General features: G+C 45.4%; 1 protein-coding gene across 1 annotated transcript; it reads right to left on the bottom strand.

Moving 5' to 3' along the window:
* Window positions 1-405: 405 nt before the first annotated feature.
* Window positions 406-8,460, bottom strand: COLCA2 (colorectal cancer associated 2). Its single transcript, XM_040976723.1, has 5 exons — window positions 8,334-8,460; window positions 7,801-7,895; window positions 3,895-3,949; window positions 2,123-2,352; window positions 406-797 (listed from the first exon to the last, which is right to left on the bottom strand). The coding sequence occupies exons 1-5, from the start codon at window positions 8,458-8,460 to the stop codon at window positions 429-431; spliced, it is 876 nt and encodes a 291-aa protein (XP_040832657.1). The 3' UTR covers window positions 406-428.
* Between the last annotated feature and the right edge of the window lie 8,397 nt (window positions 8,461-16,857).

Below are 16,857 nucleotides of genomic sequence, written 5' to 3'. Positions count from 1 at the left end.
CTTTACCTGATTTCAGTGTCTATGAAAAAGTGAGATGAAGGTGCCAGAGAACAACTAATGATTTCTAGAATTGCTTGAGAATGCTCAGAACAATTCCAACTCCTTGGAAATTAAAAAAATAATAAAAACCCAACATTTAGTAATAAAAAAATTATTTATTGGGTAAAAAATAGAGAGATAATATTTGTTCGTTACACAGAAAGCTAAAACAATCAAAAGTTCCCTGCAACAATTCTGACTGTGAGCAACTAATAGAGACAGCATAACCAGGTTTGAAGACTTGCCAGTGAAACCTAAATTAGTGTCAAAAAAACTGATGTAGTGATAGGCAAACTGTACTTGTGATGTTTTCTTAATGGGAGGCCTATTTGGATGTGGCACAAAAAACCGATGTACCCACGCCACGTCCCGAAAAAGCAGAGTTCCTATTAAGTATAGCAGATGTCGCAGTTTGTTTCCCTGGTGTAGAAATCATTGGTAGCAGCTGCCGAGGAGGCAAAGTCCACGCAGTCTGCGCTCGGGTAGGAAAAGAACTCCGCTGTCCTGAAGGCATCCAAGTGCTCCGCCTCGCAGGAGGCACAGCAGCAGACCGACGCGGCTGGGGGGAAGCCCTTATACTGGGCACTGGAGGGCGAGGGATGGTAGGCACAGTCTTCGGAGGGGTAATCGCAGTGTCTGGTGTCCACCGAAGCAGAAGAATTTAAGTTCTCAGGGATGTAGGAAGGCAGCTGAGCTGGCGAGTAACTGTAATCTAAGGAGCCAGAGAGAGTGGAGGAATCCGAAGGTGATCCCGGAATCTGCAGAAGTGAAAAGTAAGGAACAAAGAGCTCGGTAATTGAATTGTACCGTGTGGGTTTATTAACGTGGAGTAAGGACGGAAATAACAAAACAGCCAAGTTGGCAGAAGTAATTTTATTTGCTGACTGTGTGATTTCATGACACCACAGCCTACATTTACCCATTTATTTCCCAACAATCGATTGCCTTGCTTCGCTGGCTTCCTTTGTTATAACCATACTTTAGAGGATGTTTTGTTCTTAAACCACAAAATCCCATTATGCTTCAAGTCACCTGTACATCAGATCCTTCTGTGTGCCATGATATAAGCTGCAGGTGGCACCTTGGATGTTTCTGCATACCTTGACCATGAGCAGCAGGTGGATGTAGAAGTGGTAGAATTTAGATTCTTCGGGATATTCCAAGACTAGTAACTACTGTTTCCACTACTAAGGTGCTAAAGGTACCTTCTGCTTCCTCTTGAGCATGCCTACAACTGTTTTAGACAGAGCCGAATATGGAGGTCAGAAAGGAACTGAGTGTCTGGGACCCAGTATGCCCTCAATACAGTATGCATATTCTGTTCATTTCCTGTTCCTTCTAAAATTGAGCCTCACATCTACACAGACTTCTGACAACCAAGAGAAAAAATTATGTATAACTCTTAAAAATAAAACCTTAAAAGTTTTTTTTTTTTTAAAAAATACAACTAGTATCTTATTAGAAAGCGTACTTCATTTTAAAGGATACCACATTTTCAAAATTTTATATTCATCAGACACAATCCAGATTCTTTCAATAATTAGGGCTTCATCTTTGTTAGGCATGCCAATCCCAAATGGCCTGCTAGCAAAGCCACTTCAGTGACAAAGCAAAACGCATCTCCACTATCAGAGTGAAGTCAGTCCTGTGTAGACACAGCCTTAATTCCATTTTCAAGAACTCATGACTCATTGAAAAATTCAATGACCATGATTTATGTTAGTTTAGGTTAGTAGATGTCTTAGTGTCACAGTTTAAAAGACATCAAATAAATATTGCCAGGAAGCCCTCTTTTTGTGGTCGCACTTCAGCTTACTTGTGTATGTGGATAAGCTCCTTGGGAAATCTTTTTTAAAAATTATTATTATTACAATTTTGTATAGGCTGGGAAATCTTAATGATGCCCTGCAATGTATGACTATTGCCACACAATGAGTTCTAAATGGTCCCTACTTGTTTCCTTGGAAGACTTCCTCGTTGATCGTGTTTGCATGATTTCTCCTGAGATGCTGCCAGCTCTTACAAAGCATGATTACCCTTAGTTGGCAACAACCAAGTTATATAAAGAACAGAGATGAATTACCAGGTTCTGGTTAAAGCGGGAAGGGGCAGCCTGGAAACTGTCTGGGAAATAGTGTGGAGCACTTTGCGTGGAGTGGAGCAAAGGTTCCGAGAGGGTCTCTGTCTGAAGGAAGGAATTGAAGATCTGGTCCAGGCAGCCTGCATTTTCTTCATTAGAAGCACAGCTGGAGAAATCTCGGGGTTGAAAATAATTGGGTGTGGAAGAAATTTGTTCCGGTTCAATATACAGTCCTGGAGGAGAAAGAAAAGAGGCAGATTTTTGCTTGAGAATTGGCACTTATCAGTTTAAACGAAACTCTATATTTGAATATTTACTATGTCTAGGAGAGATGGACTTAAGATGTACCAGAAAAGGTAAAAGGCAGGTAATTCAGACATTTTTGTTAGCTAATTCAAATCCTAATGAATTGAATATGGATTATAATGAGGACATTGGCTGCAAATGTGGCAAGTGCAAAAATAAAAGAGGGGAACTCAACCTGCTTCCAAGCATCATAGTCAAGTCACACATGGCTCAAGGCTCTTTTTTTTTTAAGCTATATTTTAAATTTTTATTACAAAGTCAGATATACAGAGAGGAGGAGAGAGAGAGAGGAAGTGGAGCTGCCAGGATTAGAACCTGGGACCACAAGGCGAGGACCTTAGCCACTAGGCCACGCCACCAGGCCCATCAAGCCTCTTTTCTTGAACTACCAAATCATCAACGCCCAGCCCCTCAAACTGCAGGTCAAGTAAACCACCCAGAAGTAACTGATAGAGCTGTTTGAGGTGCTAAGACAACTTGACGCAAAGGCGAAGGATTCTCTTGCTTTATGGTGATTGTTGAGGCTAGAACTTTAGGAAGTGTTTTAATGGTGATGCAAATGACAAAACAGAGACTCCTGGAAATACAGTAGGAAACAGTACTGCTTGTTTTAAAGGACAAAAGGTCACATGGTGCATTATCATGTAATATGTAACGATGTAGCATGTGACCATGACTGTGAAAATGTTAACATACTATTAACCAGAAAAAATTGTTAAGTTTTAAATAAGGATAATCTTAATTTTTTTTTTTCTTTTTGGTACCAATAGGCTCAATTTGTGGTAATTTTTCTTAACTGTTTCAAGAAGAAAGGTCTAGGGTACGCCCACGTAAACAACTGCAAGCAACTTGATTTTTGTTTGAAAGTTTCAAGTTCCTTTAAGGTTAAAGTTAAAGTGACACTTTTAAGTGGGAACCACCATGCACGCAGGCTTCCTTATGTATGACCTTCCTAAACTCTTCGCTGCTGAGTGGCATTGGCAGCAGTGTTTACGTAATAGGGTTATTCGTCCTGGGCTGAGAAAACTTACACACTTGTTTGAACTGCTTTCTGGGAAAAGAACGGGGGAGGGAAGCCCCTGTCGGCTGGAAGGTAAATGAACAGGGACAAAAGCAATATGCTAGCGCCTTACAGGATGTTCTGCATCCCACCGAAAAGTACACTGCAATAGATCACGGGGGCTCCAGTTGCCTGGAGATGAGGAAGTAGAATAAATGTGAAGAACAAGACTCTGGGGACTGCCTAGACAGCAGAGAAGAGACAGCTTAGAAACAAAGGCAGAAACGTGTGCCTGCTTCCTTACAGAGCTTACATCTGCAGTCACTAAGCTTTGTTCCCTTTCTGATTGGTTGGATTCCAATTAAATGGCGGTGCCTATCTTAACCCCTGAATCAAGCACTTTTGAAAGACTTCCCAGATGAATGTCTGAAAGAGGTTTTGAGGGAATTGGAATGCTGGCTTTACTGACCTGCAGAGGATGTTGTGACTGGCTCTGTTCGATGGATACTGCTGCCTCCCGACAGCTGCCAAAGGAAGGACATGACCATGAAACAAAGTGAAGTTCAAGGTGTGCAAGGGGAAGCTGAGACATTTGGGCAGGAGCTCTGCCTCTACCATAAGGTAAGCTGATTATTTCTCCCTAAAGACAGTTGCCTTCCTTCAAAACAAATAATGCTATGCTTTCTTTAGAGTCAAGGTTTGTGTTTGCTTGGGAAATTTTTTTTTTCCTTAATATCAGCTCTCCCACACAAATTTTAAGGCTATTAATTTTTCTTAAAAAAATGAATGTAAATACTTTGTTACAGAAATGTATCAGTTTGAGAAAACTCGGCAAACAGCCTTGCTAGTATTGACTTTCAAACTAATAGGGACTAACATTTACTTAAAGCCAATTATCTATAACTTAGTCAATCATTTTCCTCAACATTTTCATATGCCATCTGGATCCTGAGCTGTAGGAATTCCCCCAGAGAACATAATTCCTACCTTTTTGAATCCTGAGTAGCCAAACATGCTCACATATTCTTACTATGTATAAAATATCAAAATAGAAGATACTTCCTTAAAGCCTTGGAGTCAGTGAGTTACAGCAATCTACGGTAGTTTATGGTAGGAGATCATGCAGGTCTTTGTGTGCTTCCGACTGCTTTTTATAAAGAAAGGTTGCTTTCTTCATTGCTGTACTGAGTACTGCAAGCTGATGAAACTGCTCCTTTTCACTGTTTATAGTCGAGTAGCCTGCATCTTCCAGCTGCATGGCTAATTATACTAAATGAGTAATTTAGAATTTTTTTTTTCTTTTTAGATTTCAGGTGGTGGCTTTAAACTTTAAAGGGACCAGCGTTGCCCTGGCATTCTTGGGCTGGGAAGCCAAGCTCCAGACACCTGTCCTGGGAGCCACTGGGACTGCTGTGCCATCGACTTCTGCTGAAACAGGAGGTGGTGTGAATTTTGAAAACGATCCATGCTGTAAAGTCATGAACCAGGAAGCTGGAATCCTTTACCAACTCTTTATGCAAATATTTGGCTGCAGCTTGAACTAAAGGACTTGGAAGGAGTGGGCTTTTAAAAATCTGCTTCATTGTAGAGCTCTCATTAACCCAATTCCTCCCCCTGGATGGGCCTGTTTGCCGGCCTCTCTGTTATCCTGTTGTTATCTCCCCGAGGTATGTTTACAATATCCTACTTGATATTATCTTTCTAGTCATGGGTTCACTTTCTACTTTGCTCCGAGAATACAAAGAAAGGCACCTCTCTCTCTTTTAGATTTCAAACAGCACAAATCCCCACAATCTACAATTTAGTAAAACACATCAAGGCTGTTTTAAAAAAATTAATGGTTAAAAAAGGAAAGGTAAATTTTATCTTTAGATAAGTGCTAACTCACGTTTTTCTTTATCCTAAAGGCAGGAGTGTGTGTATGTATGTGTGCATATGTGTATCTGTGTGTGTGTGTACGTGCATGTGGGTACAAACTGAAACTATATACGTATATGTATATTTTAGAATCTATTTACCAATCCCAGTTGTACACATTTTCCCCTGGCACTGCTTGAGACCTGGGCTGTTGATCCTAGCCTATAACCTGCATTCATGATGACCTTCTTACTTGACAACAAATGAAGAGAACTTTCCTGTTCTGGAATATTGGTTACAATTAATTCTCTTTGTGGCTTATAGTTGTCTAGAAGTATTCTTCAACAGATGAACAACTTGGAGATCATCTCTGCTGAACCAGAGAAGTCTGCATTGACAGCACGGCAGGCACAAGTTATCATCTGGTCTCTGGCGTCCTTGCCTACTGGGTATACTTGCACAGCACTTCCAGAATCCCACCTGCTGCCTCTAATGGAGGGATTCTGACATTTGACACTCCCCATCAAATTATGGGTGTGTTACCCCTACATGCTTGTGAGCACATAGATCAGTACTTCTTCCAGAAAGCAAAGTAGGGCAAGTTCTGTCCACTTTGCATATTTATGGAAGGCACAGGTCCAGATGTCCTGCTTTGTTTTTAGCAGTGAGGGGATTTAAAAAAGTTAGGTTGTGTCTAACTGTACCAGTGAGCAGAAAATGGTCAGATACTCAAATGAGAGCATTTATCTTGGCTTTAGTTCCTGTAGCTGGCTAAGGAGGACAACAGTGGCCAAACAAAATCTGTAAAGACCCCCAAAGCAACAACTACCAAACCCAGGGGATTGCTCCAGCTACTACCAACCAAAGCTTCCTAAAGAACCATATGTTTTGTTATGGACATGAGGACTTTTTTTTCTCTCTTTCTTTTTTCTCCCTTTTGGCTAACCAGACTCTTGCTGAGTGTTGCTGGATTTCCAGAAAGAGGAGGTTAAAACACCCGTAGGTGGGCAAGGTTTTCATACTAAGAATGAGATCAAATTGGCCCCACTTCTAGCTCTATCTTGAAGAGATGCAACAATATGACCTTGAGCTGTGATAGGGAAACAGACTTCTGATGACCTGTTTACTTCTTCTTCTGGTAGTTATCAATGACATGAGGATGCCAAAAAGAATAAAAATTGTTTTAGAGTCACTGGAAAGCTCTCTAAGTGTAGGGAAGTTTTGCTGTGTTCCCTGGCAGTCTGCATAGGGAATTTCTAGCTTCCCTGGCTGTGTATGCTAAATCATAGCAAGTCACACTTGAGTGCCAAAGTTTAAGCGAAGGGTGTGAAGGAGCATTCATGAACAGCTGGTTTTTAATTCTTGGTGGGCATTTTGTTTTAGTTGCTTTCTTCCAACAGCTGGAGTGATAGCTAGCATTTCTTAAGCATTCATTATGTGGAAAACACTGTTTCCAAATGCTGTATAAAACCCTCACAAAAACCCCATTTGCTCCAAATTTAAGACGAAGAGAAACTGAAGAAAGAGAGATTGAAATAATTTGTTAGAGCATATCCACCATGGAGAAGCTCAGATCTGAACTCACTCCATCTATCGGCTCAACACCCCCATGTCATTTGCCTTCTGTTTCATAGGAAGCCATACACTGCTCACAAGCAGCACCAGGCACAAAACCACAGGCTACAGATGTCAACAGGCTGGAGAAGGACCAACCCTAACGTGGGCAATACACAACCCAGCTGTCAGATCCTACCTCCACACCCACATCTACCCATAGGCAATTGTGTGGCCAAGGGCTTTCAGCAATAAGTTGCTGCTCCTTGGGAACTCCACGTGGCTTCTTTGGTTCTGCCCCTGCCTCTGTTGCCACTTCCCTGAGTGCTTCTGGAGATGTCTGTTTGCATTGGGCTATGGAGAAGTGTCCTTAAGGTTGTCCTGACCAACTCTGTAACAACTTGCAGCTTCATTCTGGCAACATGGACTCTTAAGGAACTGGTTTCATATACCCTCTAAGCCATGACCTCTGCAATGGCATAGCTCTTTTTTGCTGGAAGCTTCCAGGGCCTGGCGATTTACAGAGAGGTGACCTCACAGGTCAAAGAAACAGAGGATTGGAAGGGGTTTTCCACAGGTGCATCCCTGGAAGTCCTCCCTAAAATGAATGGGATTTCTAGGAGAGCTGCACTGTGGGTGTGTGAGGTTTGTACACACACACACACACAGCCTTCCTAACCCCATAATGACTTACTCACCTGCTGCCCAGCCCTGTCCCTGCATTGGGCCAGGAAGCCTTTAATACTTTGATCTGTGGAGAATGCAATCCCCCCAAATTCCACAATATCCTCCCCCATCCACCTCCCATCCCCCATTCTCTGTGGCCTCCTGTGGTGAACAGAGAGGGAAAAGGGGACCTGCCAGCTCTCAGCCGGGGAGCCCCAGGCCTGCACACTTTCTCAGAGGCAGGGCTGGCAGGGGCATCCCTGTGCCCCGGGGAACAAGGGAGAGGTTTCATGCTTACGGTCGCCCCTGAGGCCGCCTGGTGTGCCCTTCTCTGCTGCAGCAGCTCCTTTACTGTGATCTTCACACGGACACCTTGATAGACCTTCGGTTTTTCTGGGAAAAGGCAACTGAGTCAGTGGTCAAGTCCAAGGTTTGTATATTGGGGCTGGGTTTCCCTTGACAGGCTATGGCGCCAGGATAGCTCAGTTTCTAGGAGGACATCAAGAGAATGCTGAAAGGCAGTGGAAAACTCAGATTTTTCCCTATTCAAAGGACACAGTGAGGCTGAACAAGTTTCTGGACGCCCCCATGGAAACAGAAGCTCTGTAGATTAGAGGGGGAGTTTTGTCCTGGCCACAGGGGAGTGCTGCCTAGGCTCTGGACGCACGCACCCCCTTGGCTAACATTTAGGGGAGCGCCTGGAGTTTGGACCCAGCCCTGCAGCTGTAGCCTGCTCTGGGTCCCTCAGTGGGGGCCCTAGTACACCCCACATGTGGTCCCAAGGACCCTCTCCACCACACCAGGCCTGGCTTCAGCAGACGGCGGCCTGACCTTTATACACCCTTGGTCTGGATGGCAGTCCTGGGACAAACTGGTCCCCAGCGGAGGGACCTGCCAGGCTGACCCCAGAAGCAGAATCCAGTTCAGGGATCCCTGTCTCTTTGCTAGTTTTATCCATTTTTACTTTTCTTCTCTCCCCCCGCCCCCCGCCCCTGCCCTTTTTCAGCCTTTTCTGTGCTCCATCTTTTCCTCCTCTCTTTTTTCGGCCCCAACATTGCTCTTGCTCTTCCCTTCTTCCCCTCTCTCCCCACCCCTCCCTTCCTGGGGCAGGCGCTTCTGGTGGCGCACGCAGCCTCTGGGGCAAGTCCGCGCAGCGCTAGCTGCTGGGACGCCCGAGGACCGCGCACTCCACCGAGAGGGACCGTCCAAGGGCTAGCCGGAGGCCGATCCGTAGCGCCCTGGAGCGACGGGTCTTGTGCGCCGGAGAGGTCCGCGGGGAGGGACCCTGTGTGCACTGGGAGTGGGGCAGTTGCAGCCCGACCCCGCTAGAGCCGCAGTGAGTAGTAGCCGCTGTAAGGCCAAGCTGGGTCCGGGCCAGATTAGCTCCCGGGTGGGGTAGGGGGGTGACCACAGGAGCCCAGTAAGCCTCCTATCCTGACCTTCACCCTGGAGTGAGCCCCGGGGACCGCTCGGGGAGGGGCCATTCAATCTGGGCGCGTGGCTACTGTGCCAGGCCATCAGCGCCTCGTCTGGCTGCTGCAGGGACCGCAGCTGGGCATAGTGGGGATCCCTTCTCCCCTCGGTCCAGGCCAAGTTCAGGGAGCTAGTGGCTCCCCAGGGAAGGATATTGAGGGATTCCTTGCCCAGATCCAGAAAGACCTGCGTCCTGCCGGCGGGGCCCGGAGGTCGCGCCATCTCCGTGCCCCGTGTCTCCCCCATCCCTCTTCCTTGCTCAGCTCCCGGCTCCGCGGCTGGCGGGGCCCTCCTCGGGGGGTCTGCCCAGGGACTGCCAGAGCTCGGCTCGGTGTGGCCAGTGCCCTGCTCGCGTCCCGGGCTCCAAAGTGAGCCTCTAGCTCCCCCAGCCGCCGCTTTTGGGTGCGCAGGGTTGGCGCCGCAAAGTGCTGAGACCCGAGATGGTGGATGTGGGAGGGTGGGCCAGGGCCCGGGGTGCACCAGCGTCCGGAGCGGCCATCTCGGCCTCGGGGCCTCAGCCCTCCGGAGCAGGTGTTGAATGGGAGCGACCGCAGCGTGGCCCGCGCCCTCTCCCGGATCCCCGCCCGGTCCTTACTCGGGTGCTCTGACTTTGTGTCTCTCTGTTCTACACAGGAAAAGCTGTGGAAATAACGCCCGGATTGCAGTGCCCCCTGGCCCCGCGTGACCCGATCCCAGGAGAAGCGGCCAAGTTACCCGACATGGTGATCAGCACGAGCTTGGTCGGAGGCTGGGTCCTGCAGCTGCAGAGTCTTGGCGCCTAAGGAGGCTTCTCCTAGTGCAGGGAGAGAAGCAGAGATGCAACATTTTTAAAGTTTCACAAAGCATCCGGCTGCACCCAGGTCCCTGGAGCAGGAGACAAACAGAATTAATGTTTTATACCTTCGGGTATAGGTTTGAGTTTTTTCCCCCTCATGCCAAGTATTTAAAACCTCTAGAAACCCATGATTTGACAATCAATGATTGCGCGATACTTTCAATTTGAATATTCAAAGGCTTAACAAAATGGACTATCTTCTGCAGAAATCCTACACACAGGCACCCCACAGGGAGTCCAGAGAAACAGGGAGTGGGACCCTTTTGGGTCCCGACTCTTGTTTTGGGTGTATTTTGGGCATTTTGTCCACCTTGCCACATACAGAGCAGGTATCCTCAAAGATGCTCAGTGGTTTCTGCCTCAGGGGCAGCTCAGTGGCCAGGCACTGCTTAGCCTGCCCTGCAGCCACTACCCAAGCCAGACTGGCTAACTGCACTCATCCCTGCCAGCCTGAGCTCTGCTTTAAGGGAAAACCTCAGGTTTGTGGGAAGAGAACATGGCAGCCTGTGGGTGTGGCGCCGCAAGGAGTCACGCTGGGCCCTGGTGGCGGGCCAGGTGCTCAGGTGGCCAGCCCAGGGAGGCCCAGAAGAGGCCTGGGCTCTGGGCCTCGTCTCCTTGTGGTTCCTGCTGGCCACGTGCAGGCTTCCCTCCCCTTTGCGTCCTGCCCTCTGCCGGAGATCCAGGCACTGAAGTTTCAGTGCAGAAGCTTCGCCCATTAAGACTTGCGGGGCTGGGGGTGCCCACGGGTCCTAGCCTCTGAAGATTTTCTGAGACTGATGTTTTGTCCCCATGCTGTGACATTCCCTCTCTTCTTCTTTCCCACTTCCCCCTACAGCCATTACTGCCTTTTTTTTTTTTTTTCTGTATGAGTGCACATTTAGGAAGCCTGCTCATTTTAGCCGAAGCAACATGGTTTGTTTTCTAGTCTTCTCACTGTGAGGGCAGAGGCATAAGGGTTTAGGGTGTCAAGCTACCCTGTTGGCCTGATGAGGCCCTCACGACTGATTCAAGACCCTATGGGGCCATCTCTGTAAGCACCCTGTTGTGGCTCTGCCATATGATCAGGAAGCTAGAGAAGATGGGAGGCATCCAGAGAGGGTGCAGTGCTGGACCAAATCCTCTCATAGCCCCCAAAGGACAGGGCGTAGAAGACACAGAGCAGGGTGGGGTTCTCTTGGCAAGTCGAGAGATTTTCCCAGGAGCCCAGGCCAGGTGCTGGTGGGAGGCCTCTGTTCTTTGCTCTTTGAGTTCTCTGAGATATAAAGAATGGGGGTTAGCTCCAAAGACCCCCTCCCCCCCGAAAACTGTATGCCCTTGGGTGTGTTGGGGCAAATGATGGAACTCTGGGAGTGATAAGACCATGGCAGACAGGAGTTCCTTGGCAGCTGGAGTCAGGCCTCTGCGGGAGAGGATCAGGGCCTGATGTGGCACCTGGCTGTGGGGGACCGGGGGTTGTGCCTGTCCCTGTCACTTTCCCTGCCCCCCTCCCCCAAGCCTCGAGCCTGTGTGGTGGGTTTCCCTGGCAGAAGTCAGGCCTAAGGACAAACCAAGCAGGGGGAGGACAGTGGGAGTTGAGAGAACACACCTGTTACCTGCCCCATCCCCTCCCCCACCATGCCTAACCTTGCTCCTTGTGAAGAAACTGAGCAAGGAAGTTTGGGATTATGGAGATCTCCTTTGTCCCTTGCTCCAGAAGCCTCTGACTGGACTGAGAGCCACCAGAGGGCATACGTGTCAGCGTCCTTGCTCAGGTGGACATCCCTGGGCTTTTGCTCGCTGTTCACCTTCCCGGGGACCAAGGCCTGTGTTCAGAAAGAACTCCCCTAATTTTCCCACTCACGTTTGTGGAAGTTTAGGTTCCTACTGTTTCTAATTGTCAGTCCCCAGCTCAGGCTTTTTAGGAGCCGTACAGGGGCATGTGGAAGGAAGGGAGGCTCTTTTCTAAGTGGACTCTGTGAGTGCTTAGAGATGTGTGTGTGTGAGAGAGAGAGAGAGAAAGAGATACGAGGTGTGGGGCAGCCACCATATCTATCCGGAGACTGCAGGCAGCCACGGGATTGAGTATTCCTCAGTTGTCCTTTTGTTGTTGTTGTTGTTGTATTCCAGCTGTAACGTACAGCACTGTATAATTTAGCATGTAAATGGCAGAACTGGCGTTCAAACTGCTAAGTTGAACTCCAAAGCCCTTGCTCTTTGCCAGCATTTTCTTGATCTTTTGTTACAGGTACTTTCAAATTTAGAGGACTTCAACCCCAAATAGGAAATGTGTGTGTGTGTGTGTTTTAAAGATTTATTTATTTTTATTGGAAAGTCAGATATACAGAGAGAAGGAGAGACAGAGAGGAAGATCTGCTGTTGGATGATTCACTCCTCAAGCGGCTGCAATGGCCAGACCTGAGTCAATCCAATGCCAGGAGCCCAGAGCCTCTTCTGGGTCTCCCACAGGGGTGCAGGGTCCCAAGGCTTTGGGCCGCCCTCAACTGCTTTCCCAGGCCACAAGCAGGGAGCTGGATGGGAATCAGGGCTGCTGGTATACAAACCAGCACCCAGTATGGGATCCCAGTGTGTGCAAGGTGAGGACTTTAGCTGCTAAGCTACTGCACCAGGCCCAGGAACTTTGTTTTACATGATCATATACATCTCTAACAATACCTATAAGTAGAAGACCAACTTTTCCTGAATCAATGTACACTTTATATACAAGAGGCATTCAGATATTATCAAATATAGTGCATTTTCCCAATTCAATTCATTAATGAAGAATATATGGTGTTAGCTTAAGGGTCCTTCATAGGTTATGAGTAAGAAGCAGCACCCGTGCAGTATGCAAACACACAGTTCAGTGTTGTGTATGTGCGTGGGGGGGGGATCATTTGGTGTGGTGTGAATTTCACTACTGGTGAGTAGATGTGTAGAGACTAAGACAGTCTCACTGACTTGAAAGTTTCACAAAGCCTGGAAGCGCCGGAGGCCTGAAGAAGAGGTGTCCTGGAGGTGACGCCAACCACAGTCTGCGTCTGGTGACTGTCTAGCAGGGGACACTGTCACCTTCATAGTGTCTCTTCTCAAGTACTCATCATCTCTCTGGAGCCGAATATGGTGGATGTTTCAACTGATGTACTGCTTTGGAAATATAACACAGCTTCTCAGTGTTTGGGGGTTACAAAGGATCTCTGAGGCCCTGGGAAGGATTGTCTGCGCCTGCGCTCTGTGGTGGTGACTGCAACCTTTGGCTCTGTTGCTTGGTAGAGACCCTTTCTCACGGGAGAATCTGAGCAGAGGATTTTGGAGCTCACTCTTTGTAGGGCAGTTTTTTTTTTTCCACCGGTGAGCTGCTTTACATATGATCAGTGATTGAGCTGTCATCCAATGAATTCTTAAGTGGAGACCCACTTTGTGCTTATTAACTATTGGGAATAGAAAGATAAATTTGGCTTTCTGCCATCAGCAGCTGTCTTCTTCCATTTCCACATGGTTGCTTTCCTGTCATTGGTTTGCTTAGTCCATTCATTGCTTCATTCATTCATTCATTCAGTGATTATACTGTCATGACGAAGGCCAGTGCTGAACCTGATAAGTTAACCTGTATCCCTTCGCCCATGCCTTCTCTCTGTGAGGTCAGGAAGGACAGTTTCTCTTATTTCTAGATCTTTAATATTCTTTCCACTGAGCTCAGAAACTCACTGAGCTCAGAAACTTTCTTGTTGACTTTCGAGTCAGAGGGCAGCACCCAAAATGGTAGGATACAATTGCTTTATTTTTAGAGTGTTAAACTAAATATTTTAAGTCTTTTGTATGCAAATAAACTGCACAGTGTTATAGTTACTCTCCAAAGAAGGAGGTTTCATTCAATCTAGATGCTTGTATATTAAAAGACTTGTAGTATAGGGAAAAGGGATGGTTTATTCCCTCCAAATTTGACTATAGCTTTAAATTCTCTATATTAATGCAAAGTTCTTTTGTTACCTTGACTTTGGGACACTGTTATCAAAGGTTGTGGGAGATATCAAGTTCCAAAAACCTGACTACATGAAGGAAGTGAGTACTTACCAGGTCCTAGATGAACGTTTGGTCCATTGGAGAATGACCAGGATGTCTTTGAGATGAAGATTAATGATTTGTGTCAACTCAGTCTCTTTTCACAAAACATATTTAAAGTTTTTAACTTTTCATTGAGGGGTTTCCATAGGGAACAAGCATTTAATACTTTAAAATAAGAGAAATGCATTGCTTTTACTAAAAATTTATGAAAAGTACCATGTTGAAAACCTATTACTGTATCACCTTGGGTAAGAAAGAAAAAAATTAAGTGGTCTTTCCATTATGACTGAATTTATTTATTTAAAATTAATTTTAAAATTTCATTCAAATTATTTGATTAGGAGAAAGGTTAGAAGAATAGCTGTAACTTACTATTGCTAATAGAAAAGAGCTAATTCATTGGTCCACAGCTTTTTCCTTCTAGAATTTGTAATATTTTTAAGTATTCTTCCCCTCCTTTAATAACATACTCATAGTGACACTGAACAATGCAAACTAATATGTCTTACTTACTAAGGGTTATGGTTAGAAGTTATTTCCATATTAGACATCAGCTATGACAGGATGTCATCATTGGCAAATAACTTTGGAAGTTTCATTGTTATGTGATTGTCTTGAACTTTGGTGATTCTGGTTCCTGATTTATTTTTCATACATGTTTCAGTCACTCAAGAGATAATATCAAACTTTGCAAAGCTTATTTATAAGACTTCCTGGCAATATTTTGTAGTGTTGGTAGATCATAAATGAGGTATTCACACTTTCTGTGCTGCTTTACAGGTTTTGTAATTTTCCTTCTTAAGTACAAGTAGAAATAGTAAATTACTACTAACACTCAATAGCCACTTGAAGTGGTGGGGGATGGTAGGAGATAAGATAGAAAGAAAGAAAGAGAGATCTTTTATCTGCATGGTTCAGCCCTGAAGTGAACGTCAGGAGTCTAGAAATTCATCTGGGTGTCCCATGTGTATGGCAGAGAGGTAAGTACTTACACTTGCACCTGTTGGCTCTCAGGGTCTACCTGAGCAAGAAGCTGGATGGGAAGCAGAGTGGATGCTTGAACCCCTGAGCTTCAATATGATGTAGGGGAGTCTTCAAGGACTAGTTTCTAAGAGCTGGATAGTTATGCCTTTGTGTGGTAGGGTTTTACTGCATTCTGACAAAGATTTACTGAGCATCTATTTTGTTCTGGGCTCTGAGCACGGTGTTAGTATGCAGAAGTGACCCATTCATGAGACCTCCCTGTGAAGTCTCTCTAGCTGGAGAATGACTCTTTTCCAGAGTGCATGACTTGCATTTCACCTCTTTGCTGTCAGTGCTTAGTGCACATGGTGTGTAAAATGAACAGCACAGTTATTGTTTTGAAAAGAGATTATCCTGTAGAACCTCTCTCAACTCAATAGTAAGACCTGCAGCAAAGAGTGTAATTTTGGTGGAATCATTATCATGCAATATGATCCAATTGTGGACATCAAATATTATTTTGGTACTTTAAATATCATTGATGTTTTATTCCTTATGACTGCATTATTTGGATTTACACATTGAATATGGATTGCCATGATATTAGTAAATCTGGTATGTTTACATGTGTATATATAAGTATGTCTGTATAAATAACTGTATTATACCATTGGGGTTAACCATTGTTTTTTTCTCTGTATAATTTCTTTTAGAGTACTTCAGTCTTCTTCCTTTACCACAATAAATAACATGATGTTATATTATTAATTGAGCTGTAGCAAGTCACAAAGCTCATTTAAAAGCATTTATTAAATAAACAAGGTAAAGAGGTGGTTTTCTTTTCTCACTCTTTGGAGTTTGTATTATATTGTAAGAGCAACACAAAGGCTTTCAACTTCAACTATTTCCAGTGACTCATGGTAGGGTTTGACTGGAGTGCAGCTTTTGCATGGGCCAATTTCACTTTCAGCTTCTTTTTGACATTGTCATCTAGTCAATTTTCTTAAGCAGCTTGAAGTTGACATCAACATCAACATTGCTGCTTGCTCCTTTGTCCTGGCAGGGCATGAAGGAGATGGACTTTTGAACCTGAGCTCTTTCATTTTCTTGGTTTTCCCAGGAACTTGTGAGTCAGAGAATGGCAGGGTAAAGGAAGAAAGGGAGAGAGGGTATGCAGTGTGTTTTTTTCCCCCCATATACCAGCATTAAGCATTTCTATGAAATGAATTAGCCTATACATGTAGTAGAAAGCAGGAGATTCTTGGATGGAAATTGGAATAGGGAAATAAAATTGGTTTCCTTATCATATTTTTGTGGTTTGGTTTCACTTTACAAGGCATTTCCAGGACAATAAAAAGGACAATTAAAATCTATATAATATAAAGGCATATTGTTAAGCTACATAGAATTATTAACAATCATGAAGCATCTGGAATTATTTTTTTAAAGATTTATTTATGTTTATTTGAAAAGCAGATTTCACAGAGAGAGGAGAGACAAACAGAAAAGGTCTTTCATCTGCTGGTTCATTGCTTTAAATGGCTGCAAAGCCAGAGCTAGGAGCCAAAGCTGGGAACTCCCATGTGGGTGCAGGATCCCATGGCCCTGGACCATTCTCCACTGTCTTCCCAAGCCACAAGCAGAGAACTGGCTAGGAAGTGGAGTAGCTAGGAAATAAACTGGCATGCGTATGGGATGCTGGCATCAAAGGGTATAAGATTAGCCTAATGTGTCACCACATTGGATCCAGCATCTGGAATTATTTGCACTACTCTTTTTTTTTTTTAAAGATTTATTTTTATTATTTTTCCATTGGAAAGGCGGATATACAGAGAGGAGAGACAGAGAGGAAGATCTTCCGTCCGATGATTCACTCCCCAAGTGAGCGCAACGGGCCGATACTATGCCGATCCGAAGCCAGGAGCCTCTTCCGGGTCTCCCACACGGGTGCAGGGTCCCAAAGCTTTGGGCCGTCCTCGACTGCTTTCCCAGGCCACAGGCAGGGAGCTGGAAGGGAAGCGGGGCTGCCGGGATTAGAACCGG

This window comes from Ochotona curzoniae, unplaced genomic scaffold (genome assembly GCF_017591425.1).
Source record: "Ochotona curzoniae isolate NIBS_2020 unplaced genomic scaffold, NIBS_Ocur_1.0 contig_2723, whole genome shotgun sequence".
In the NCBI taxonomy this organism is placed as follows: Eukaryota; Metazoa; Chordata; class Mammalia; order Lagomorpha; family Ochotonidae; genus Ochotona; species Ochotona curzoniae.
Note: the sequence above shows the minus strand (reverse complement) of the source record. Positions and strands in the feature narration are given on the sequence as shown.

Bases quoted from the DNA above. Each gene is read 5' to 3' on its own strand.
- COLCA2 (XM_040976723.1), bottom strand. From the start codon at position 8,460: ATGGATAAAACTAGCAAAGAGACAGGGATCCCTGAACTGGATTCTGCT. The intron at 7,896-8,333 runs GTCAGGCCGCCG...GCCTTTTCCCAG, and splicing joins CAGACCAAGGGTGTATAAAG to AAAAACCGAAGGTCTATCAA. The intron at 798-2,122 runs GTAATTCATCTC...TCACTTCTGCAG, and splicing joins CCCGCTTTAACCAGAACCTG to ATTCCGGGATCACCTTCGGA.